This window comes from Mesitornis unicolor, unplaced genomic scaffold, assembly GCF_000695765.1.
Source record: "Mesitornis unicolor isolate BGI_N332 unplaced genomic scaffold, ASM69576v1 scaffold14902, whole genome shotgun sequence".
NCBI lineage: Eukaryota > Metazoa > Chordata > Aves > Mesitornithiformes > Mesitornithidae > Mesitornis > Mesitornis unicolor.
In genome coordinates this window covers 24,543-51,897 of record NW_010169973.1, presented here as the reverse complement: position 1 = coordinate 51,897, position 27,355 = coordinate 24,543, and the positions used below count along the sequence as shown (strand labels likewise).

At 37.7% G+C, this 27,355-nt stretch overlaps 1 protein-coding gene across 5 annotated transcripts in view; it reads right to left on the bottom strand.

Moving 5' to 3' along the window:
- PUM2 (pumilio RNA-binding family member 2) overlaps positions 1–27,355 on the bottom strand; it is a 61,019-nt gene that overhangs the window by 14,254 nt on the left and 19,410 nt on the right. For 2 of the 5 annotated variants that reach the window (XM_010179544.1, XM_010179545.1), the window contains 12 exons: positions 26,202–26,204; positions 25,585–25,690; positions 25,104–25,291; positions 24,287–24,459; positions 21,712–21,982; positions 21,338–21,431; positions 19,604–19,711; positions 18,265–18,404; positions 16,434–16,572; positions 8,749–8,892; positions 7,421–7,702; positions 2,470–2,706 (listed from right to left, as the gene is read on the bottom strand). In XM_010179544.1, the coding sequence (XP_010177846.1) occupies positions 2,470–2,706; positions 7,421–7,702; positions 8,749–8,892; positions 16,434–16,572; positions 18,265–18,404; positions 19,604–19,711; positions 21,338–21,431; positions 21,712–21,982; positions 24,287–24,459; positions 25,104–25,291; positions 25,585–25,690; positions 26,202–26,204 (1,885 nt within the window). Of the gene's footprint in view, positions 1–2,469; positions 2,707–7,420; positions 7,703–8,748; positions 8,893–16,433; positions 16,573–18,264; positions 18,405–19,603; positions 19,730–21,337; positions 21,432–21,711; positions 21,983–24,286; positions 24,460–25,103; positions 25,292–25,584; positions 25,691–26,201; positions 26,205–27,355 lie in introns of all 5 variants that reach the window. The other 3 variants (XM_010179540.1, XM_010179541.1, XM_010179542.1) reach the window with 3 other exon arrangements.

Here is a 27,355-nt window from a genome sequence, read left to right as displayed (position 1 = left end):
CAACTAAAAAATTCCACCTAATACAGGAAAACTGACACTAGAACAAAGTCATTAGCACATTCCTGTTTTAGGATGCTGAATAGAAGTTGGTGAGAAGAGATAAAAACAGTCAAATACCACAAATATCTTGTAAAAGGGAAATTGGTCTTTTAAGCTACAAATTGCAGCAGTGTCTGACAAAGGGGTTATAAAACCATGCACCCTTTCCCAGTATTGTGCTCTAAGAATTCTAGTGGCTGAAACGGGAGCAACCGGGTTTGATGCCCATTTTAAAATAGGAGTTCAACTTAACTGAACCTGTTGATACAAGCAGGTAGGACAGTAAGTTTTGGAGGTGGAGGGAGAGCTGCATTTGACAGGCATTATCAGAATACCACTGGAAACTGCATGCAGACATGAACTTACAATGTTGTTGCACTCTGAAAAGTGACTGTGTGACAATCACACCCTTGTTAAAATACGCTCCTTGTTTCATTTCAGGTGTAACTTCTCATTTAGTGAGAAAGCTTTGCCTTTTTATTTTAATTTTTTTTTATAAGTGAGAACAAAACAAATGCTTCCAGGAGTGGTTGATGAAGATGCCAGAATAAATTTAACAGAACAGACAATTAACTCCAGAAAGTCTTCAACTTTTTACAATGGTGCACCCTGGACGTAACTGTGCAAAGATACAACACAAGGCAGAGTGCAGGAAATGCTAAAAAAGTTACTGCATTTTTGTGAAAGCAAAAACGCAGAAGATCTCAACTTTGGAATTTCAGATTGATTTGGTACAGTAGCAGAAAGTTTACATGTAGCAAAGGTCCCCTTCACTGTGAAGATGAAGCAGCAGTGCACATGGAAGCCAACAAGGTTGTGCCAATTTTCAGAGTACAACTGTACATTCTGGCCTTTACACACTGATCTAGTAGAGGATTTTAACAAGCTATTATGCTTAGTTCACACTGCCAAACGGTCCAAAATGGATCGAAATCAGTATTTAACAATTTCTGCTGACAGAGTTAATCCTCTATACTGATTGCAGCTTATTTTCTCAGAACTGAAAAAGTCTTTTATTTAACATTTCTCAAATGTGAAACAACACAAAACTTGAAATGTTCTGAATTTTAGATAATGCCTTCCAAAATTTGGTTTAAGTATAGTTTTCAGTAATATGAAAACTATTGTGAGAGTACTTTGAAAAGAAAGAAAGAAAAAGATTTCCATGATAACCCCATTGTCAGATGTTCAGAACTTTCTCAAAAGCCTCCATTTGGGCTGAAACTTTCCATGCTTGGTCTCAGCCCAAAGGTGCACTTTGTAGACCTGAAAAAGGAAAAAAGGTAAGTAAAAAAAATAAAACGTGCTGAAACATCCCCGTGCCCAGTTTTACTTTGGGTATTCAGCACTTAACCATGAGGGGGATACTGAACTGTAATATATTTAAATTACTTTTAACCTTGTTTAACAAATCACTCACACATTTCTCACTTCAAGCGTATTTTGGTAGGCACTTTTAAGTTGTTTTCCTGCTTTATTTGCACTAGCAGAAGTACAGGGGATTGGGTTGCCTATTACATGTACCAAACTGTGAAGTTACTGGAGCAACAGGCAACGCAGTCTTGAAATTACATCCAGTTTCATTGTATGATTTTAGCATCCAAATCAAATGACCACAAATATTTGCACTGAAAAAAAAGGGAAGTTTATCAAGTAGCCTCAGGTTAGAGGCATTCTCTTCTAAACACACTGTAGGTTCTGGTGGGGTTTTTTAGATTTTTAAATTTTATTTTATTTTTTAAAAAAAGAGGCTGAGGTCCCAGATCATCTAACTAGTTCAAAATCTTTCTGAAAGACTTCTATTATCACTCCTTAAAAATACAGCCCGTAACAGAGAGCCACTAACAAAACTTTTGCTACTTATTTCACCAATGCATTTTATTTTTATCCACCAGCCCATTGTCTTCCTGGCAAAGCATCTGGGCCATGAGGTAGTAGGCTCACAGATTCAAAAATCACCTTTCAACAAATTTTATATTGTGAGCTTTGTTCACTTTTCTACTTTATGATGGTAAGGGGCAGTAGTGAAAATCACTTCACTGGTAAACACCTTATCATCCTAAAATGTCCTTGAAGTGGTAATACAATGAAGTAGAAACAAAAATGATACACCTTTGCTTGTCATACTGTAGAAACACAATATAAAAAGGACCAGCACATCTTACTGGGCTCTCTATCGGGCTTCTGCAAGGGAAGAAAAATCAGTTGTTGGCCCGATAGTGCAACAAGCTGAGTGCCCTCCGCTGTCAAATCAAGGAGCTTTTGAGGTGCTCCTCACCTCTCGGGAATGGCCCCACTTCATTACAAAACTGTTTAACAGCAAAGGTAACGTGACATCTCTTATGCAACATATATTTTACACATAGAAATACATACACACATACAAACAAAAAGGGTTTTTTGGTTTTTTGTTTTTGGTTTTTTTTTTACCTAAATGCAAACTGGATGAGGATCCATGTGATGAAAGTGATGGCGGTGGCGTAAGTGAATGTCCTGGCGTTTGGCTTGGCAGAGGCATGCCTATTGGACTTGGAGAGGAGGAAAATCCCAGACTATTGTAAAAAGGCTGCCCTATGGGTGCTAGGCTGCTACTAGATCTTTTGTACAAGTCAGAGCTAGTAGATAGAGAATCTCTCCTTGTGGCACTACTACTTGCAGAACTGCCAACTGAGGAAGAAATAAAAAGACCCTAATTACACAGTGTCAACTGAATAAAACCTATCCCCAACTACAGCTGGGCAATAACAGATGCGATCACAATAATTACAGCAATCGTTATGACAAAGACAATTACTGCGATAACCACACATGCTTTTAAGTAAATCTAAGTGGGTATAAACATACCACGGATAAGTAATTTCACCAAAGCCCACGTCTTTCAACATTTCATTCTAGACTTCGCACGGTAATATTGCAGTACTCTGTTTTAACTGCCTGGCTTCAGGTTTTGGGACAAATACGGTAATTGTGAGATTGCATTACACCGTCACTTTAGAGAATAAATGATTCTAAAAATATTCCCACTAAACTTTCTCAGAAATTTTTTCCACCATAAATCATGAGTCAGACAGTGATACCTGACTTCAGGAAAAAGGCTAGAGAAAATTGATGGTTGTTGTTTGAAGGGTTCAAAAAATAATTTATGTTGCTGTTCAGCTGTTTCTAAACTTCCTCTCATTTGAGAACCCCTCACCTGTAGGAAAAAAATGACTGCTTAAAATTCCCTACGAGAATTATGGTTCTCAGAGAAGTGCTTTGAAAAGGTATTACAAAGAAGGAATAGGCTAAGAAGAAGATGAGAAGCAGAACAGAGATAGGAACATTAAGGTGAGAATCTAAAAATGTAGTTTTTCTGCTACCAGTATTTCTGAAAGTCAAATTAGCCTAGAAGCTTCGGATAACAGTGTATTAGTGAAGGACTGGTTATCCTGCACAGCATCTTTCAGCAGGGCAATGAACAGTCTAGGATAAATTGGGAGAACAATAAGAAGTTTTTAGAAATGTTAAATTCTGGTATCTGCTGCATACCAGTGAAGTATCAAACCAGACTGCCTAGTTCTAACACTAGAACATTATTTAGAAAATTGATTTCTATTTCAACTTAAAGGGAAAGGCTGGAATTTATACTTCCATCATCTTTACCCTTGTCAGAAACCTTCCTACTAAAGCTGGCAGCATGACCCAAAATAAAGGTCGCCTGATACTTCCCATTTTAAGACACTACTTTGTTTTCTCCTAACACTAGCAACTTGGCTAATACTGTTCATGCCAACTACCTGTCTGAACCAATTCTTTCAAAGTTCTGCCCAAACAACATTGCCATTTCAGAAAAACAGGCAAGGAAAAATGCTTTAACCTTGGCAAAATAATCCAGCCACCTATTATTTGAGAAGTCAATGCCTTCATGTACTCAAACCAATGTGCTAGCAACAGGAGACCTTTATTTTCGTGCTTTCTTTGACTGAGCTAAAGTCTTAGCAAAATCACAGTTCAGAGGTTCAGCACAGATCTACCACATAGATAGCTGTTAAACTCCTGGCCATGTATGGCACATCCGAGATGGCTGACAAAGGTTTTGCCTGCAACTGAACTTCTAGACTTGTGTATGCCGTGCCAAAAATGGACTGCTGTTCAAGATTCCACCTCGTGTTTGGAAAGCCCACCGGGCAGTGCGGAAAGGAAGTTTGCTACTTCAAATGCAGAGGAGACAAAAGCCAAACACAAGAAATAGATCAGGAAAAGGGGGGGTGGGGAAGGAAGAGAGTAAGAAACCAGAACCAGGAGGAGAGAAAGGTCAGACAAAGGAGCCAACAAGGAGACTGCAAGAAAACCAGCAAGCACTTTCAAAACCAGTGGGACTGAGGATGAAAAGAAAGATCTGAAGGAAAGTTAGGCTGTGGAAGGTATATGTTACTGTGGGGCAAAAAGACTGGAAGAGTAAGCTGATGATGGGAACACCACACAGTACAAGCAGAAACGGAAACATATTTAAGAGAGGGGAGGGAAGTGGGAGATAAATGTTGCCTGGAAACTGGGAAGGAGGACATACTAGAGGAGAAGCCAGAAGGAAGATATACTGGACTAACTAGGCAAGGAGATTGAAAGTAAGAAATCAGAAGAGCAAGTTAAGGCAACAGGTGAAAGAAATCTCCAGATTTGAAACTAGCTCTACAGGTTCTGACCCAGCTGGTGAACTATGTGAATGTTAAAATGCTGCATGATGGACTGCTATTTTTCCAACTATGAAAAAGAGCTAAGCCAACTTTAGGCCTTCTTTCAGGGTTTCTTACACAGCAAAATTACTGCAGCTTAACAAGTGAAGCAGCTGAGCTGCATCTTCACACACACACAAGCAAAGCTCACAAAAACTCAGAAGGTAACTGAACAAGCTTACCCCTCTTCTCCATTGTCTGAGCCAATGTAATTATACTTCACACTTGTTACAAGTCAAAAGCAGGCATCTGGAAAGCTGCCGCGGCTGATCTAATTCTTAGTTACCTGTTAAGCTGCAGTAACTTACGTACCTCAACCTTTAAAATGGAGTATGGACAACTGTTTAATTAAAGAGGAGAGACTGTAAAGTACATACAGCTATTTATATGGTATGCTTGCCTCTTCCTGGTTTGTTTTTTTTTTTTTACTTTATTGTTCAGTCGTTCAGCCAGAACATGCTCATCTTTGCATTTTTTTGCAGAGCTATTTTTTTTCCCCTGCAACAACTGAAAACATAAGGGCAAGATCTGTATTGCCATATGTCAGTCTTCATGGCTATATTTTAACTGAAATTCAACCTTTACAACACAAAGAAGCTGAAACTCTGGCAAATAAAAAATTAAACTTGTTTTTAATTTACCTCAACATGCCTTAGCACCATTTGTAAAGTACTCAACTGTGTAATTTAATTCATATATACATACAGGTCAGGAACTCTTAAAAAAAGAATCAGGAAGCATTTTTGAAGTGGCTATTATGGCAAGTACAGTTTATACTTGGCAGACGGGCACTTTCAATGTGGTTTCATTCCAATAATACTACCAAAAAATATTTCAGGTTTAGATAGCACCTTTCATCAGCACTTCTCAAACTGCAAAAGCATAGGCTTCCTGCTTCCCTGCTTAAACTACCACACTAATTAAATCACCTGGGATACACCTGCAAAATTTCAGTATACGGTCTCTATGCTGAAGGCTTTGGACACAGCTCTGGCACTGACCTTTGCTACAAGAAAAAGGCTTGATCTCCTGTGCCAGGAAGAACTATGCTGGTTCTTCTTAAACACAACTAAAATTTGTATTCTCTGGACATCCTTGTGACAACACTGGATAAAAGATTTTTATGACTTAAAACTGTTCTACCTAGAGACTTAAAATGGGTGCACTGCATTAAACATGCTTATACTTATGATCATTATCTATCAATGAAATGAAACTGCACCTAGAGCAAAACACAGCTGCTATCACTGAAACCCTACAAGTAGCTCACAGCAAATTACATTAGAAAATATGCACTTGGACAGCATAAATACTTTGTATATAGGATTTATCTGCTGTGTTATTATGGAAAAATAAGTGAGTAGCCTCAACTTTTTTGTTTGTTTTAAATTAAAGATGGCATGTTTAGATTCTCCTACTCTACTGTTTAATATCAGATATTAGAGAGGGCCAGTGTAAAACTTGATTCTGGATTTCCTAGCATTAGCTTTGTTAAAGTAAATAATTTTTCAGGATTTGATGAAAAACAACATTGAGAGAGTGTTGGCATGCAATTGGTACACAGTACATTTAATGCCACTGTTCACCTTCACCTAGCTACCAAACAACAAGTATCACAGTTTAACCCTAAAGGGTGTGTTTTCACTTCAGACTGTCCATATATTAAGCTACCTTGTAATAATCTTCACTTTTAAGATTTCTTTCGACATTTAAATTTTAATGTATTTCCCCTTCCCTTGGGGCATTTAATTTTGTTAAGAATAATGTTAGAGCACATAAATGTCTCTCAATTTCTACCCATCTACAAGATACGCAACATTATAAACAATCAATAAATTACTATTATTAATAATAATACAATTCAGTGCTGTAATTTACAGATTAACAGTCAAAGGAAATATTCTTTAGAAAAGTTATTTCACTTGCCTTACTAATACTGAATCTGAAATAAGAAAACCTACCTTGCACGTTTGAAAACCGTGTGAATTAAGAAATTTCTGCTATAAAGCAGAAATATCATTGCTACATTGATTGGTTTTTTTTAAATACAAGCAGGTTGATAATATTTAGGAGCATCTATTGAAATAATTTAAGGCCCCAAATTTGCACAGAACTATTTAGTCTTAACTGTATCTAAGACTAAACCTACTGGAGTTAACAAGGACTGTTCTTGGGTATTAAGTCTTTCTACTTTATAAATCCTATGAAAAATGTTACGGAAACAAACACTTCAATATGAGATCAAATTTGGAAAGTCATATGCTATTTAATTCTTTAACAAAATAGGAATTTTCCTGACATGAAAATTACAACAAAAGAACGCAGTTTAAATGTCATCAACTGTTACTTTAAACACTTCCTTGAAAATTAAAAAAAGCTTACTAAAAGCAGTAACAAACTTGTGGGGCAGAGTACAGTGCTCAATATGGAAAACTATTTTGAAGATATCTATGACTACAGGATATTCTTCAAAAATGCACCTTGCATACAGAGCCCAAATGAAATTAAAAAACCCTTTTTCTTTCCCTGTAATTTGTTTTAAACCTGAAAAATCTAATTTTTGCATTCTTTTTAGAAATGTATGCAAATATAATATGTCTGGACACAGCTACATTTTTCTGCTTAACACAAAAGTCTCACAGAATTTCCTCACTATATTAACAACCTACCTGATGAGCCAAATCCACCAAGTGCAGAGCCGATAGCTGCTCCTAAAGAGCTGCTACTTCCAAAGCCAAGAGATGTGCTGCCTGGTTGGCCAGGACCGTGTGAAAAAAGGGAACTGCTCTGGGAGTTATTGGTCAAAGAGTTACTGCCATAAAATGAATTGGATTGTAGGCTACTATTTGTTTGCTGTTGCTGTTGTTGCGGCTGGGCACCAAGGGGCCGGAATAGACCGTTCGTGGCTCCCGCGAGATTGTTTGCTGTTCCTCCAGCTGAAGCAGCTGCAGCTGTAAAACACATGTTTTCAATCACAGTTACTCTCTCAAACATTTCTGGCTGAAAATGGACTATTCAGAGCTAAACTGTATTTTCCTGAAGCCCTCTTAAGCAGAAATTCACATATTAAAGGACTAAAAGAAACCTTATAGTATTACAGAGTCTTAATTACCAGAGGAAAAAATATGAAGACAGCATACGTTGTAGGCTAATCAAGGCTGTAGAACTTTAATGTAATTGAGCCAATTTTCAGTGTAAATGTATAGGACATTACTGTTTACTAAACTGTACTTTTATATCCAGTTGCAATAGCAGAGTTGTAGCTAAGAGACATTCAAAGACATCTCCAGCTACTAATGTCAGAAGCGAGTCCTACATAAAGAAAGACGCTTATAGACTAAGTTAAGATCTAATTTTCTGAGCAGATTAGTTTAATTACTCTGCTGCTAGGATTTTGGATTTTAATTTAACAAATGCAATAAATACAATGGTTTGGTAAAGTAGTACCAGACCCCATCACTGTAAAAAGAGAACTAGAGACTTTTGAAGTAGCTAACACTTCTGCTGTCTGTTCTATAGGGTTGGTTTTTTTTCCTTGCTGTACTTCTCAAGAGAAAACACTTTCAGGACAAAAGCTTAGCAAGGCCTCAGAGCACTCCATCATCTGCCAGGCCGAAGCAATGAAATGATGCTTCCTAGAGGACACCATTAAGGGGACTGATGAGAAGTGCATGTTATATGCATGGGGAGAGGAAACAGAAAAATGTTCGTATCTGACAAGCAACAACAGTTGCAGAAACATGTCTGTATATGTATGGGGAGAGGACTGTAAATTTGAATTAAAGGAGGAAAAATACGTCTCTGAGCAACAGTGTGTCTCAGACAAAGGGAGGCAACAGAACGAGAAAGAGAGAATGCATGGTATATCCTTCACAAGTAGAAAACTTCACAGATGCATACAAAACACATCAACAATAGCAAATACTCATCGACCAACACTACTGCTAAGATTCAGTACAAAAGTGGAAGAAACTTCCATGCAGGATCAGATACTTACCTGCTTGTGCTGCTGCAGAACTGATGATAACAGGAGTTGAGGCCACTAATCTGACTGGTGCTCCAAGGCCAGTTCTTGCTCCAGGGCCTACTACTAAGGCACCAGTCTGATCGTAATAGGCAGTGGGAGCTAGCACTTGATAGCCTACACAACACAGAGCAAAAGGATTTTAGCACAGACAGTCTCATATATTCAGCATTTCTTCTGTCCTTGAAGTCTTCTGACAACAAACTACAAGGGAGAAAACAGCATTTCTGCCATACTGCCTTACAACTGGACATCAAAAGAAAAAAACAGTGATCATCATAAAACAGTGTGATAAAACCTTATTTAGGCACACTCTACATATTTTTTTAAGTTAGAATGACAGCTAAATTTAGTAGTCTAAAGTTGAAATTTATTTTCAATGTTAACAAAGTAAGTTTCTAACACCACAGTGAAAAGATACAGGAACAACACAACTGGCCATATTTGGATCATTTTTGAATCAACTTTTAGAAATTTAAAATATTCTCAGTTTCTCTTGTATTCCTCTTGTATTGGGATGTGGAAGATACTGATACCTCTAGAATTAAAGGGCTGAACTAAATGCTAGTTTGGAAATCCCATACATTACCTAGCCACACTTAAAAGTCCATCTACAAAAACACATTAGGTAAGGAATTCTCAGCTCACAGAAAAACACTGTAATGCAAGTATAATTTCATTCACTTGACTGTTAAGAGTTGGAACTGGGGGAAGAAAAAGGAGAAAGGCAAGCAGTAGGAAGAAAACAGGATACAAGATATGAATGAAGGAACACAAAAGAAAAAGAGCAAAACAAAAAACCCTTTATTTAGGATGAGAGCAAGGAAATAATTTTAATGCTCTGACACTTGATAATGAAGTAGAACTGGAGCAAGAATCCCTAAAAAAATGGAAGATAAAAGCTAGGATAACCTAAGAAAGGGTGCTCACAATGAAAATATAACACCATCTAATTTTGAGGTTGACTACTCTTACAAGCAATAAAACAAAACCCAAGAGAATCCCAATATCCTTCCCATGTTCAAATATACACTAATGCTATTAAGAAAAAAGTCAAGATTGCAAAAATCACACATCTATTTTTGTACGTGTAAGAACCAAGATTTCACATACTATTTTAAGCCCGTTTCCATGTGTGATCAGAACTAGGTCTAGCAGAGTTCTCTGAAATACATACAGACCTGAATATAAAGACCTGGGCCTTTAATTCCAGCTGGGCATCTCAATCACCAGGGTCCCAGTCCACTTGCTCCTCCTCAACTTCTACAACACCTGCGTGATCCCTTCTGCCTAGATGCCTTGCTCCAAAAACAGAGCTGGAAACACCATCAGCCTACTGGCCTGGTGGTTACGGTACTCTGCAGGGAAGCGGAGTCCAAATTCTCTCACACTAAGAAAATCTGAATCATAGAATCATTTTAAGTTGGAAAAGACCTTTAAGATCCTCAAGTCCAAGCATTAACCCAGCACTACCAAATCCACCACTAAACCATGTCCTTAAGTGCTACACCTACTCATCTTTTCAAGACCTCCAGGGATGGTGACTCTGTCATTTCCCTGGGCAGCCTGTTCCAGGGCTTGACAACCCTTTCAGGGAAGAAATTTTTCCCAATACCCAATCTAACCCTCTCCTGGCGCAATTTGAGGTTATTTCCTCTTGTTCTATTGCTTGTTACTTGGGAGAAGATACCGACCTCCATCTCACTACAACCTCCTTTCAAGGTAGGTGTACAGAGTGATATGGTCTCCTCTGAGCCTCCTTTTCTCCAAACTAACAACCCCAGTTCCCTCAGCCACTCCTCAATTCTTGTGCTCCAGACCCTTCGCTAACTTCACTGCCCTTCTCAGGACATGCTCCAGTGCTTCAATGTCCTTCTTGTGGTGAGGGGCCCTGAAATGAACACAGTGTTCAAGGTGCAGCCTCACCAGTGCAGAATACAGCAGGACAGCGCTGACCCAGTCCTGCTGGCCACATTATTTCTGATACAAAAGATATGAAGACATGAAAGAGACTCAGAGAGTAACTGAACAGGAGAGAATTGATGAAAATCCAGATCTTTAGGTTCAATTCACGGTTCTGGAGATGAATGAACTACACTAGTTATGAAAATTGGTCATCATTATAATTCTAAACCCATTTGTTCTCACTGCTGACGACTTGTTTAGCATTCCAGGTGCACTTCTTTGAAACAACCAAAACAGGTTTTTACAATGGAATTGGTTAGGAAACCTTCATTACAGCTGCCATGGCCTTTTCCACCTACAAGTGTGCTGTGCTGCTCTACCACCTTGACCACTAAGAAAGACTGCTACATTCCCAATTTAGGTGAGAGTGGCTGCTGTCTGTTTTACTGTAGCTCTATAGAGAGCACAGCATAGAATATTAGAAGATTCGCAACACAGTAGGAAAGCTCTTTATAATACAACGTACATTCCTGCATAGATTAGCAATGCTAAATTACTAGTACCTACATAATTTCTGTTTTTACTCATAGCACATTTAGTGGATAATACCATGTTGGTCTGCCATTTGTGACTGCTGTATCATATAGACCCACTTTTTCAGAACTCAGAATTGGCCAATACTTCCCAGTATTCATCCTGTTCACCTACCCTCTTCGAATGTTCAAACTCACAGATGCTATAGCTATATCAAAAAGGACTGATCATGTTTACACCCTTGTGCTCATCTGAAATTAATACATAGCATTTTATAGGACTTCAGGCCCACAGTGTAAACAAGCCTGTTTTCCAATGCAAAATACTTCGGAAAAAAACAACTTAAAAAGCACTTACACAGTACTGCACAAATTAAATATATTGGGATTAGTACTAATGCAGTTTAATACATTTCAGATTTTCTAAAATAGCTGACTGCTATGTTTGCTGAATTAAAAAATGGAAGCAATTTGTACTTGCTCTTTGCATTACCAAAGGCCCAATTTCTCTTGATACTTCCTTGCCATTGACTTATCTGTGATGCTACCTACAAACAGGTAATTTAAAATTAGCAATTATAAGCTAGGTCTTTTGCATCAAGATATCGTCCATCACAGAAGGCTGAAGCTATGTATGAAAAGTAACGGGTGCTTCTATGTTCCTAACCTCTGAACCTGACCTGGAACAGGAGGCCCTCTCTGCTTTCTACTCAAATCTACTAAAACAAAGCAACACAGGACGATTTGTGAAATTGCTGAGACCTTGCTAAGTGCATCTGAAGCCTCAAAGGTATGAAATTATTTGCTTTGACATCAAAATAATTTCAGAAAGATCATCTCAGATCAGCTTTAATAACTGAAGAACAGCACACAACTTAAAGTCTTCAGCTTTCCCTTTCTTCACAGTATTCTACAAACTTTGCACCCCACCCCAGAAAGGTGAGCACGAGATAAAACTATTTCCCAGCCTCATCAAAGATACGATGGTGACCTGACAGATCTCCTTTCTTCCCTCTCCCATCCTGTTTTGGTTTTTATTACCCCTCCATCACATCATCTACCTGTGGCTGTGCAATTTCCTTCCAAATGAACAACTACCAAAGCTCATTTCAGGGCCTTCACATACAGGCTTACTGTGGTCTTCCACTGCAACCAAAAAACTAAAACATACTCTTTGCTTCCTAATCACACCTTTTATTTTAGAATTCAACTGCTCTGTCGACACTTACTGTCTCCAGACCAGCAGGGAATAGGAAAGTAAACAATCTGGTGTACCAGTACTGGGCTCTGCTGAAATGATTTCTAAACATCACAGACTCTGAAAACTTAAGGTTTGTGTGAAAAGAATCCAGAAAATGTTCCTTTAAGAACGAGAGGAAATCTGTTCTCTTGGCTCATGCAGTCCATTCTTATCTGTTGTTCTTATCTATCCAATAATTTCTTTGGTGTCTTTCACTGGATACTTCACACTCTTCTCACACTTTTGTATGTAATATCACAGAGCTCTGCCCAGATCTCCTACTCTCTTCTCTCTATGCAACTTCCCTCACTGATGACACCCAAATATATGTCAGAGTTTGTCACTTCTCTCGACTCAATTTAAGTTAACAGATGTGACACTTCCTACTGCCAACTCAATTATGTGCCTCTTTTAACACTACCATCCTAACACCTTTCTCTCTTTCTCTCCCTCCCTACTCAGGAGCATAACCTGCAAGTCACTGTAGAGTCCTCTCTCCCTATGTAGAAAATGTACTGCTTCTCCCTTCTCAATATTCCTTATTTTCCTCTGCATACAGATTTGAAAATTTAATCAGCTTTTAACCATCTTTCCTAACACGCCGCAGTCTTCACTACAATCTCCCAAGCTCACCACCACCTTAACTGCTGTAATCTTTTGTTTGCTCTGACCAAGATATGCACAGTTTGATCTCTGCACTTGTTCTCTCACACAAATTCGGAACTTACAATCTTACCAGTAAATGATTTATATGTTCTAACTGCTGCAACTTTGCCAATACTGTAATTCCTTGTATATCTGCCACCGTTGTGCTCAGGCACAGAATGCACAACTCACCGCAACATGACACTTCAAATTCCTCTAGGCAACAGAAAACGCAATGACAATGGGGAGAAATTGTTGATTTTAATGTTCTACACGTTTTTCAGACAATTCAATTTATGTGCCCACCTGCATGCTAGGTGCACCAAGTGCTAACAGCTTCACTTGCATGAATTAAATAAAACTAAGCTGCATCTGATCCAGCCAATGAAGCCTGACCCACGCTAGACATCTCCTGCAGGGTAAGCTGAGCAGCTCTGCAGCCGGTGCACAGCAACTGCACCAGGGAGATCCTCTCTGAGCACAAGGGCTCCTCAGACCACGGGGGTCACGTGCAGATTCCTGAATTTGGGTGACTAAGCCAAGTCCAGCTGTCGTCTGCAATGAGGACTGGTTTTATTTGTAGAGAAGAATGTCTACTGACCACATGATCATGGAACTGGGATACCCTCTGACTTCGTCTTGCACGTTTATTCAGTCAGAAACTGTCTGGTTTTAAGAATCCTTGTTACTGAAAAACTTGCTAAGTTAGCATTGGAAGAATTTAAAATGTGATTGCAGGAGCCCAATGCAAAATGTATTTCACTTTTGATGGTTTCAATAAAGAACATGAATTCTTCTGAGAAGAGACCTAACAAAAACATTACACGAAAACTAACCTGGATTTCAGATACGTTCTTTTTGCACTGAGGACATGGGCCTTAAGTGCTACAAGAATACACCTCCCTATATAACACAGAAATACTTGAAAAATACGAAATTTGAATAATCCCATAGTTGAGGTAGCTCATTAATTTCATCCAACAAGACGACTGTGGCAAGGAGAAAGCAGCTGAAACAATTTAGTGACAGCAGCATAGACAAACTGAACAACATCATCTCATTTAGTAGCTTGCAGTGAAGCCAAACTACAAATATTCTCTCTGCAAAGAATATTCAGAAGCTTGACACTCAGTCTGGACTTACATTTTCCTGTAAAAAAATCCACGTCAGTTGAAACAAGAACTCCACATGTTTTCTGCTTATTACATTATATGTGTTGTTCAGTGGGTACTACCTGAGATTCACTTAACCATGTTTTGGTATCTAGATGTAATTTAGACATCTTGACTCACCTTTACAGTGAGTGAAAAGAAAAAGGCACACCTGAGGTAAAACCCACTTTATCCTAAATCAGGCAACTAAAATAGAGGTAGATGAAAAAAGATTGAAAGTTCCTATTTCTCTTCACTAGCTATAAAAGGAGCCTTAAGTATCCAGCCCAAATACAGACATGCCCTTCTAAAATGGCCTGCATTGTCCTATATCCTTCTCCTTCACCTAAAAAGAGGAAACGCCAGCACTCCCTGTGACTCACTACAAAACCACCTTCTGATGACAGAGAAGATAAACGTCCTTTTTGTTTACATTTTGAGCACCATCCCATGTAAGAGCGTGGTCAGTAAGGTTGAAAGCCAGTTGTCCACAGATCCTATTATAGAACAGTCTGAAATATGTTCACATGAATCACGTTTTTCTCTGGCCATCCAGGCACGCAGCAGATGGGACAAAGAAGCAACCTACAACAGAAAGTGAATAAAAAGGTTTCTGCCCGAACAGAAAACCTCTTGGGGCTTGTGAAGGAGGTAGAAAGTCGTCAAGTCCAATCTTCACAGGGCAGACTCTTGCACTATCAAGTTTATGTATTTGACCACTCAGTATTACTTTCAATCATCTGTTTGGATAATGGACCTTTTTTCTGGTTTTAAGAATTACGCTTGAATTATTTAAGATATTTTTCTTTTGGAAAATAATGCTCTTTGAATGTTTTCCTAAGTCACAAATTTGGGCTGGGTCATGGCCTCAGATACTGATCTACCTTAAGCTGTCACAGGCTTTTTAAAAGGCATGGAGCATTTCACAGCCTTAAGACCTTCACGGCCAATGTAGGAACTAGTAAATAACTATAAACAAACACCTACCACCACACACCCCGAAAAAAAGGTATAGCTAAGCCTTTGAGGCTTTTGCAAAGATGCTGATAGCATCTCTGATCCACCTCACTGTTTTTGCAGGCCTTCTCCACTGCTTTGGTGAGGCGCAGAGATACCACTTGACAGGTGCTGCGACAGCACACTTTTTCACCTAAAATGAGGAATCAGCAGAGAAAGATGCTAAAAGCTGAAGATTACTGCATGAGAATAAAAATGACAGCTATAAAACAAAACAGATAAGAAAAACACAAGAGCCAGTACATTCTGCAGCTGGAGCAGTAAAACCTGATGGCGTACAGCACAGCGCACAGCGCAGTCCCACAGCATCCAAGCAAACTGAGACTTCTATGGGTTGTGAGGTATTTCACAGCAGTGCTGACGGGGGAGAGAACCTGTACAAACCAAATGCATTTGCAGCTACCATCAACATTATCTAACCTAGCTACGTAAAATCCTAACTGTCATACTGAAGAATGCCCAAACATACTTAAATTGTTCTTGCTCAGGTAATTGTGCCAAGTACAAAAATGATGCTGAACTTCAAGTCAACTTACTGCATATTTACAACACACATACTCAATAACCATTCCCTAGACAAGACAGAAACCATGAAAGGATGTGAGGCTCCAAGCTTTGGAGTTCTTCCACTTCGAGTATGTTGTCATCTTCAGAGATGATTACACAGTAATTTTCTTTTAAATTTCCTAATTTTGGATCCTGAATTTTAGATTATTATTATATTCCACAAATAAAAAATTACTTCAGAAAGACAATACTTCCTGTTGCATCAGAGTAACCATTCAGACAACTCATAACCTTTTAAGACAGCATGTAGTTGCTTCATTATGTGAACCATTCAGACAACTCATAACCTTTTAAGACTACAAGTAGTTGCTTCATTATGTATGAAACTACCCTGCAAAAATCTACGATGCTCCTTGTGCATACATTTCTAACAACAAATACAGAGAAAATGCTCCAAATCAAAAATACTAGAGGAATGTCTTGTGCTCTAAGCATCCTGTGCCAGTATTTTAATCCAACTAAACAACATAAAACTATATAAAACTCAACTCTAAGCAGCTTATCATAAACACAGCAGGACTTTGATAGTTAATCTGGTATTTAATAACACCAATATTTTAACTTTCAGGGAATCTCTTAATCCACTGATAACATACATACCTGGCATGCCTGTAGCAAGACCCTGACCAAAAGCCAAAGCTGGATTTGCTGCTGCAGCTGCTGCAAGTGACTCTGCCTGCTGCCCTTGCTGCCCCTGGTTGGGAGTGAGCGGGCGCTGAGTTGCTCCAGCACGCAGAACCTGGAAAAGACCAATACAATGCCCTTTCCTTAGAAGGTAAGAAAGAAAACCTATCATATACTAAAAAAGGTCTAAAAAAGACATAGAACAGTTGCTTTGCATATTTAATTCCACTTAACTGAGTTACATTTTGGGAATACTCATTGGTTTCAAGGAGAGACAAACACAATGAAGAAAAGACAAACTCCTTTGCTGACAAATGTGACAATAAAAATATCTGCCCTGCTCTGGACAGCAGAACTCATGTATGTTCCATCAATGGTAATGAGCATAAAGCCAGGAAGAAAATCTTAGTAAAAGTGATACACTGATGATCTGCATTATCTATTAACTGAACATCTATCCCTCCCTGATAAATGCATTTATTTACATTATTTTCAGGCATTTGAATGATAAAAGTCTGAATACTTCAGAATGTGTAGTAACTTGTCTGAATAATTACACTACACTGCCAACAATGCTGTAAAAAATGCACCCACCAAGTTTTAAGAATTCACATAATACTCCATCACCATGCAACACAGGTTTATTTTATTATGTTCTGACAGCCTATCTCTGTGAATCTGACTGAATATCAACCTAAATTCTTGCAACTACTCTATTCGTCTTGGTTAAAATAATCTTTTCCACGTCCAAAATAAGAGAGAAATACAATTTACAATATATGCCCACAAAGTATCTTACACGTGGTTTGCATAAATTGGATATTAATTTTATAGAGAAAGCAAAAAACCCACTGGAGATAGATATATATACACACACACACACACACACATATATATATACTTATATACACATTATATACATTCAGTTATCAATGCAGTCCATTGAAAACAATCAGTAGGAGGAAAGATCCACCTGAACATTAAAACAGTGATGAAGCTGCTCTGGAATGTCACAGTAACTCAAAGTCACGACTGATTTAAAAGAATGGCACTGAAATCAGCCATACTGCTGGTAAAAAAAAAATTTACACTCATGCAAGCATAATATCACTAAGATCATTTTAAGATTTGTGTTTTTCCTTTGTGGAAAAAGGCCATTTGTTTATGCTGTATTATTCATGTAATGGTTTTAAAAACCCAACTAGAGTAACAATAGATAATTAGCATATTTAAAAATTATTTAAGGAAATGGAATTTTCAACAAGTTCTTGTAACAATTGCTTACTCTTGATTTACCAAGGCAAAAATAACATGTGGCACATGGTGATGTTGTAATACAATTGTACTGCCACAGAAAAATATGCAGGGCAATCCTTCTTCCCCAAGGAGGAACAAAATTACTGATTACACCTTTATGTCCCAACTTTTTAAAGGGACAAAGAAAAATGTGTAACATTCCACTTTCCAGCTAACTAACAGAAATACTGATCAATTTTTTCCCAAGCTTAAAAGAAAAAATATCCTCCTAAAATCACAGCACAGTATCTGGATACAAGGAAATATATTAAATGTTTTATTTAAAAAACTGGGACTGCAAACTAAGCTGAATAATTAGTATGCAGTAAGTGACATTTTAAAGACGACAGTCAGTAACGTAAGGAAATAGAGAATTTTTAATAGTCATTTATTATTTGATACAACACAACATCTGAATACTTATGTAAAGTTTTCTAGAGGCTGATCCGTGTATACTGGAAATGTTAAGGTACGGATTTAAATGCACATCTCCTTTTTATGAAGAACATACCGGTTGCTGCCCCTGTTGCGCCTGTGAAGCCGCTTGCTGATTTGCTGTGGTATTTGCTGCTGCAGCTTGCTGCTGAAATAAATTGGCTGGATACACCCCCCATGGAACACCATAATACTGAGGTGGAACCACAGCAGGACCTAAAACCAGAAAGCATGATTATTTTATCTAGTAAAACTAGTTAGAATAATTGCTTTTATTGTTTGTAGCATCCCTCATTGATTTACCTTCTAAATGTCAAAACACCAATCAGTATTAAAAATAAGTAAATTCCCATATTAGGCAAAGTTATACATGAACACAAATAGGTTAATTTAAAGCATTCACATCAAAGCATACCCTCGCTAGGAAAAAATAAATACCCTTGTGAGACTCAGGTGACAAAAAACCCCCAAAACTTAAGAGTAATCAAAGCCTGTATACCAAAGAATGCTTAAAATCTGTTTCCGCGGTTGGAGAAAAGATAATTTCAGAACATCATTGAATGAACCACATTCATCCTCCTGACAGTGATATACTGAAACTTTGATCATCTATTATTCCTCCTTTCTGTATGCTTCATTTATAAACACAAGTGTTGCCTCTGCCTGCCCTGCCTGCCATGTCACACTCTCCAGAGTGCGCACACTTACCTCTTCCAGCCTATTGATAAAGAATCCTATATCTCTGTATCACTGTATTGAACACATAATGCATTTATATATATTTACATATATATTAGTTCTTTCTAATGTCTTTCCTGTGAAACCATCAATTGGAGATACAGGGTTTTTTGTGTTTGGTTTTGTTTGGGTTTTTTTTTTTTCCCCAAAGTGTTATGATTCTCAGGTCTGAACTCTAGCTGGGACTTGAATACTCAGTAGTGTTGTTTCACAGCAATATCTATTAACTTTTTAAGAGATTTTCCTGGGCTTGGGGTTTATCTGTTGTCTAAGCCTCTTAGCACACTGGAGACCATTATTCTTATGCCCCCTGGGAATGAGAAAACCTGGATTAGAAAATTAACGCACCAAGTAAAAACATACAAGGAAAGGCGAGCTGTCTCATCTTTGGAAAATAATCCATGCTACTAACGTCAGATGAAATCTTACTAAGGATAAACATTTTTAGAACAGAAGAAACCTAATCGCTCTGTATAAAAGTCCAGTGGAAAGAAGTACTCAGAATCCATATATACCAAACTGAATCCCTTTATGCCTTAGTGTAAGTTTTCAAAATCGCAATAGTTCCTCCTTCCTAGAAACACATTTTACGGAGAATAAACAGGATGGATTTCAGCTTTCTTCCTAATTTCATTCAGTAAATTTATCACGACAGACACTAGAAAGTGTTCAGTTACCTGCCAGGGTAGCTGCTGCAGCCAATCCAGCTGCAGTGTATGGGTCAGTACCTGGAGGAGCAGCACTGATAATGTATGGGTTTGGCACAAAAGCAGCTGGAGCCAAGCCTGCTGAGAATACGCCTGCTACAGTAATAAACAGAGTTTAATTATAGCTAACATACTTAGCAAGCATCATCATATTAAAACCAATCAAATCACAAAGCATATCTGCTAAAATCAGAACTGCTTGTACTTTGGAAGTTCCTAAAAGCAGGTACATCATTACAGAAATCAACACTTTATGTCTCCTCACCAGTCCTTTGTTAATAATCCTAATGCTTAACAGCTTTGTTTTGTTCTGTTTGTTTTAATCTACAGACTCCAAGGAAATTTATCTCATATTTCTCTACCCAGCCTTATATAGAAGGGATTATTCAAAGTGGAATTTACCTTGCGCAACTTGAACCATCTAAAAGTTGCACCAGTCTTACAACTAATTCTGTATCAGACAAATCACGTAGTGTCTGAAGTTCATCAGCCAGAGACTGAATCACCTGGTAGAGATACAAATCTCTTTTCACTGACAATAGGGAAAAAAAAACCTAACCAGATAATTTAAATCAGAGACCTGGTGTTTAAACAGCCAGTTTACTTTCAAGAATCCAAATTTGATAAAAATGATTGTAACGGAAGACGACAACTGAAGAAACTCACTCAAACAACACCTTGCTACCCAGTTTCTCCTATCAATCAGGTTCACGTACTTCTTCCAACACTGAGGCACCAACTTCAAAACCTCAGCTACAGCTGAACTGAAGACTTCGCAATGTACCTAAACAAGCCAGTGGGAAAACTTCAATGTCACCACATTGCAGAACATGGACACATCCCTTTGGAGACACCGATTCCTATTTCTATCTGCCCTTCTGATCCTGAGAACTTCTTCCCTCATACAGAAAGGAGATAGGTGCACACACCTCAACAGCCCAGTGCTGGAGTGGGAAGGGCAGGAACCTTTAAACCTGCCCTACAGTGTCAGAATTTGAGGAGCTCCCTTCCTTAAATAAGGAACTGCTTCCATGTGTGCCTCAACATCCATCACTCCAAACGTGCAGCATTCCCACAGCAGCAGACAAACTGTTGTCACAGCCTCCTTGTTGAGTTGCCAGCACACTAAGAACTTAATGTATTGAATTAATTGAATTACTTTAAGGGGACAGAAGGAAATGCTTGCTAAAGAATAATTCTGTCACAAAAGGTACCCGCAAGAATAAAATGTGCCATTGACAAGGAAGAATGAATGAATGAACACAAAAGTTTGATTTCAAAATCCTACTACACAATGGTTTTTTGCTGGATTATCAAACATACCAAACTGCAATAGAATAACAGAACGGCCTGTTTTTGTTACTTTGCTAAATAAAGTTAACGTTTCTATACCGACTTGGAGCAGAAACGCTTTTTTACTTTTTCTTCCATCAAAATTCAACTTTTGTGCCACACAAGCCTAAATAATTTTTACTTCTTTGTATACAGCATTTCAAAGTGGGCAAAAATTTACACAACACAAAACCTTCCCTAAGGAGAGGACAGCCTTATGCAGTCATTCTAAGCAGTTTTCAGCACCACTGAAGTGGGTCAGCTGATCAGTACTGATTTGAATTAGAATACTGTGGGTAAAACAAAGGATTACACCACAGCAACACACCCACTTCTCCCAGGGATGCCCGCTGTACATTACAAAAACCTCACCTATGTGCGGCTGCTGAGCTGCAGCCAGTGCGTATTGCTGCTGCTGGGCTGCTGTTAACTGCTGAACAGTCAGAGCATTAGTCCGCTGGAAAAGCTGTTGGAGAAGAAAAAAGATGCTCTTCAGTTTACAAAAGTCAGGGCTATAACATACTAGAATTTAGTTACCAAAAAAGATTTTAAATAAAGATTCTATCACAGTAAATTACTAAACTGGAAAATTATGAACCAATATTCTTCTAGATTAAATATACCTTTATTTGCCTTTGACTAAGTCACAGAAAAAATTAAATGCATTATATGCTAAATGATTGATTATCAAGAATAATGCACAACTTAAGGGACCAATCCAGCATGTTTCCGACTCCAGTACTCACCTGCTGCTGAGAATTGTAGTCAAAAAGTCCCACAGTAGCTCCTGAAGAGTCCATTTGTACCTGATTGCCAGGGTAGTCAAACTGCAGAGAATCAAGACCAACTTGTTCCATGGCATCTAGATTCTGATTTTCTGGATTTGAAAATTCTTCTACCAGAGGCTTGTGGGCTGTAGGATTGGGAAGTGGACCTAACCCTTCCGTGGTGCTGGGATTGGGGCCCAAGCGTTCAGCTACTTCTGTTGGGGAGGCCTGCCGACTTCCAGGGGTACGACTGTTGAGAAGAAAGGCAAGACAGGCTCTTCAGTCTTAAATAAAGCTGTCCATGGACACAGAGTACAGTATCTCTACTTTAAAAGGACCTCTGAACTCAGACTATACAAAGGGAAGTGACAGACTGATTTTAACCATTTCAACCAGCATGCACAGATGGCTCAAGAAAAAGGACACACTCCATTTCAAAGCCTAATCTATTTATGTTTAGATTTCAAGACTATTATAGCTCTTCAAATCACTGTGAGAAAAACTCATCTTTGAGGCTGTTCTGAATGAAATGGAGTGAACTGTTGTCACTTGTAACTTTTGGGATGGCTCTTTATTGCATTTTGGGAGCAACTGGAGTTATCAGAAAACATACCAAAGAGAAATTTTAAAAAAGAAAAAAGAAAAAAAAAAAAAGACATGGATAACTGCATCTTATGCCAAAGGAGAGAAAGAGACAAAGCTTCAACTGGAAGAGACATACAATACAGCAAGGATCTTTCACATCTCACAAGCAAACAACTTTTTTACCCTAAGTAAAATGGACTCAGTTCCTCACTGAAGCACAAGATTAATGCAAAGGAGTCTGCCAGTACTTATGTATTTGCTGACACCAAATCTAAAGACTGTATAGCTAAAAACCAGTCTTTCAGTGAGTTTCTTCACCAATGCTGTATGATCTAGTACTTTGGACAAAATACTTCAAATATATAGCAGTTACACCAGGGTTTTTTTTAAATGTAATAACCAACTTCATGACGGTTGTCTACAACAGGCTGGCTACCACCTAAGTATCCTAGCTAGCAACCATGTCTTCCTCAACATACAAAACTTGAGTCTGAAACCATTTAATGTTCCTTATTCTTCCCAAGTGATAATACAGTATCAACGAAGTGAAGAACAAAAGGAAAAAAGGCAGTTATTTCAGCACATTTTGGTTTAAAAAAGCTTTAAGTACAATAAAAATACAAGGAGGAGGACAGGACAGTTTCTTTATGTTTAGCTAACATAGGTTGCTCCTTATATTAGTGCTGTTCTGTTGCTATAGTTAAAGTTGTGTCAATACTTCAATTATAAACCTCTGTTTGGAGGCTTTATACCACCACTTTATAAGGCCCATTTAAATTAGATGGCTTTTTTTTTTTTTGAGAGGTTCACTGGCTTTGGATGCTTTTTGTACAGCTGTATCTTTTAATAATTTCACTCTAAATAATACAAAAGGTACTTTGCAAGCAACTATTTCAAATTTGAAATAAATATTGGTAAAGAAAAGCAAGACAAGATTTATTCTGCATTTTCAACATACAATACTGAAGGGAGTTTTGTTTATTGTGCATATTGCAGCATGCATCCGAAAGGAGCCAATTTGAGCAGATACGAGTGGTACTAAATTCTTTTCAATAATATGTCTTGAGAAATAGGCTCGAAGAATCCCTCCTTAGCCTCAGGTAAATCCATTTTTAAAGGGTATGAAATACTTACGTATGAGATTCAAATATGCAATTTAATATACTCGTTCAATTATGAACTAATGAAACCACAACTATTTGGTCGTGTTCATAACATTAATACAAATTTATGAGCAGCCCTCTAGTTTTCTGATCTTGATAACTCTTCTGTATGATGGTTACAAATGCAGTCTTTTAAAACTGAAGACTAATCCTTTAAAATAGCCAATTTAAAATGCACTTTAGCATTAGGAAAAACACTGTTTGGCTGCACTTGAGTTCACAGTGCAAAAGCTTGAGCTTGGTCCCATTTTTTTCCCCATAAGAAAACAACCAAACCACAACACTGTTCTACACCGTGTACAGGTGATATTTAATTATGCGAACAGGGAAATACATTGTTACGCCTTAGTCAAATATATGGTTTCTATAAAGACTTTCTGGGGAAAATAACTGTGTTAGGCTGTGGTACCCACTAGCAAAATCAGAAGAAAAATTAAAATTCTGTAGGACTCACTCTCTACACCAACAATCAGATGCGAAAGTTAAGAGTATTAAAAAGCAGCAGAGAACGGAATTTAGTTTGAAATTAAAAGGGTTAAAGTTTTCGTCCCTCTCTAATTCACCATGTTTTGAAGGTACCCATTTGCTTTGAATAATTACTGTATTAAGATGAATTTGTCTCATGAGAAGTGACACACACATTAATGACATCCTAAGAAACATGTGGCACAGTGGGAAAGGGAGGACGTGAGGTAGGAAGAATCAGTCTGCAGTTGGGTAATGTTTAAAGCTGACACACAAACCAGAACTGTAATAATGCCCTTAAGAGACATGCTCGTCTTCTCGAGAAACAGTTAAAAGCTTACTTAAAATCTTTGCAATCGGCATCCATTCCATTTGGCAAACCTCTGCCATTTATTTTAGTAACATCCTCATCATCTCCTTGTTTAAGATCTCTGTTTTTGTCCTCCTCAAATGGAGAAGCCTTGCCTTTCTGATCTCCTTTCTCAGGTCCATCTGTTTCAGCATCTCTAGTGCCCTGAGGAAAAAGAATCTGTTTGATTCTGAGTATTGAACAGAACACAATAGGAGCACCACAAGGTGACCTAATTCTACACTACAGTGCACGTAAACAATACAAACAGTTTGCTTTCAATGGAATTGCATTTGGTGGGTGACTTGGTCATCAAGTTTCAACCATATGCAATTAATAACTGCCAAAATGTGAAAAGGAATGCCAAGATTTATAATGGAAGAGCTAACTCAACCTTAACTATAGCGGTGCTGTTAAAGCAGTAACACTTCGATTTAGATAAAGTTTATTTTATACAGTTAAAACATCTAGTACAAAACAAACCCGTATAGAAACATAGAATAGGAAGGTCTAGAATAAAGCCCATCACACATTTTAAATTAAGCTATTCGCAATCTTTTTCCTACCTTTATTTAAAGGCATTAGGAAAGTAGGGGTTTTTTAAAGACAGCTATTTAGTCAAGATTCCCAAACCACTTCCCTCTTCTGCCCCCTCCAACAAAGGAAGACAGACACATAGCAACTACACACTTCCTTCTAAAGAGAAGAGTTAAAAAAGGAAAATGGACAAATACAGTAAAAATATAACCACGTAAGACAGTAAGACCATGATAAGTACCTAGGCAAGCTTAACACACTGCATTACTTACAAAAGCTCCTTTCCTAAACCGGGAATCCAATTTATCAGCTGGAGAGGAACTTAACACATATTCTACCATGCTCACTCCAAGGCCACCACTTTCTGATCGTGGAGACAACACAGCATTTACTTCACTGTTTCCATGAAAACCCTGTCCAGGCTTTCTCTGTACCATAATAGGTTGGGACATAGAATGGTCTGTTAAAAACAAACAAACAAATAAAACTGTTGTGTTGTTTAAATATAACTTGTAATGTTTTTGCATTTTATTACAGAGGCAATATCAAACAAGGCCAAAATTAAATAAAAAAATTCCAAATCTCAGTTTCAAAAAGCGTTATCGGCACACAACCACCAGAGCAGTATACATTTTCACAATTAAAGGAAAAACAACTTTTAATACACAATTAAAATTTATAGTATTGATTTACTTTCCTAAATGTTACTTTAAACGTAACTGATTTTTCAATACATATATATCAATCACTTACGAGGAGTTCCCCATGCAGTCTCTCTCCACTCATCACCAAGGAATATCCCTTTTTGTCCATCTTTTGCTGAATCATCAGGTTCCCAAAACTTTTTGGCAGGTAAAAGCTGTTTCAAAAGAGAAAATAGGTTTTCCTTAAAATATGCTTATAAATGAAGAAAAAAATAGCAATACTATTAAGAGGATATGCAAGTAATTAATCTTAGATATCAAAGTCAGCTTTATATAAGCAAGCACACACTGCCAAGGAATAATTATTAACACTTACAAGTTATGTTGTTAATAAAGCTGATGCTGTATAAAGAAATAGCACAAGTGACCACAAGATTACTTTGATTCTGATATTATGAGGGAGAAATACAGACTATAGAAGCAGCTATAAAAATCGCTAATCAAACCAATCCCTGTGTTGAACCAAGTCAATCCTCTCAAACTTTAACGCTGCCTTCTTTCCATGCTGGCTCAGAGGCTTGGCCTTTCACTAATACCTACCACTATAATAAAAAAAAGCAGCAGGTCACTGTGAAGTTCTGTACACTTAGAAATGCATCATGTTCCAAATTGCAGAAAGCAACTACCACACATGGTGGCAGGTCAGGTCCTTTAGACCATGGCGACCTGCTGGTTAAAAGTCTGTGACATTCAAAGTTCCACATACCAACAACATGACTTTTCTAAAGCAGAAAGTTTCAAGTTAGACCAGTACCACTTCTTGTGCTGTCTTCAAGGACATTTTTACTCTTATTTGACTACTTTTAATTTATTCCTCTAGCCGTTCCCATCAGTAGCAGTACAACTGTGAAACTCCTTAAATAACCTTACATAAGGATGTAGTCTGAGAACACGTAAACTGTGTGCTACTGAAGGTCAAACAGATTTTTTAAAATTGTTAAAGTTTCTATGTAACAAAGAAGAAGTTCCTCAAATGCTCAAATAACCTGAATTTTTTAAAGTTTACAATTTTGAAACCTCCCTGAGGGCCAGTTATTTAAGTTTATTATTTACTTATTTTTGACAGGTGACAGATATGACATACACTAGACTCTGTTTAAAGGGATGTTTTGGCTATGGGATTGCCATGAGCATGCCTAGCAGCTGTCAAATACTTCTTTGTAGAACTCAAAGAAAAAAAAAAAAAAGAAAAACTAAGTGTGTTCCTCTTTAGCAGAGGAGAAAAACACCCCACTTGATTAGTTCTACTGAAAAAGACTTAATCAAGAAGAAGTCATCACAAATTAATACTGTAGCTAAAATCATCATGCTTTACCCTTTGATAGCATGCATTTGCTCAGTATTTCCCGCATTTAATCCAATAAAAGAGGAAGTTTATAAAGATACATCCAATCCTAATTTAAAATAATGGAAAATATTCCCGTATTTGTTATTAAGCTCTTCCAACAGTACGCTAAAGTGTCTCTTTCAGTATCAGCGCTGATCACTTATGTCTCTGCCAGATGAACAAAGCCCTTTTCTACGCAGAGATAATAACCAATTATGCTAAAGCTGCCTCTTAACCACGTCTGATAAGTAACTGCACAGTCTCAATTACTGGCTCTTGAATTAAGGATTTTAAAATTAATTTTTATTTATTTTTAAGATCAGAAGTTATTCCTGCAGCCTTCTACAATTTTTCTGAATGAAGTTTTGACCCTAAAAAGGATACGCTGTCCTTAAAATGTACGTTGTAACTTTCTATAAGAACAGACATTAAAAGAAGTTTAGTTTTATATTGTTTGGCAATTAAGTATGACTGTGTAAGGTCACACTAAAGG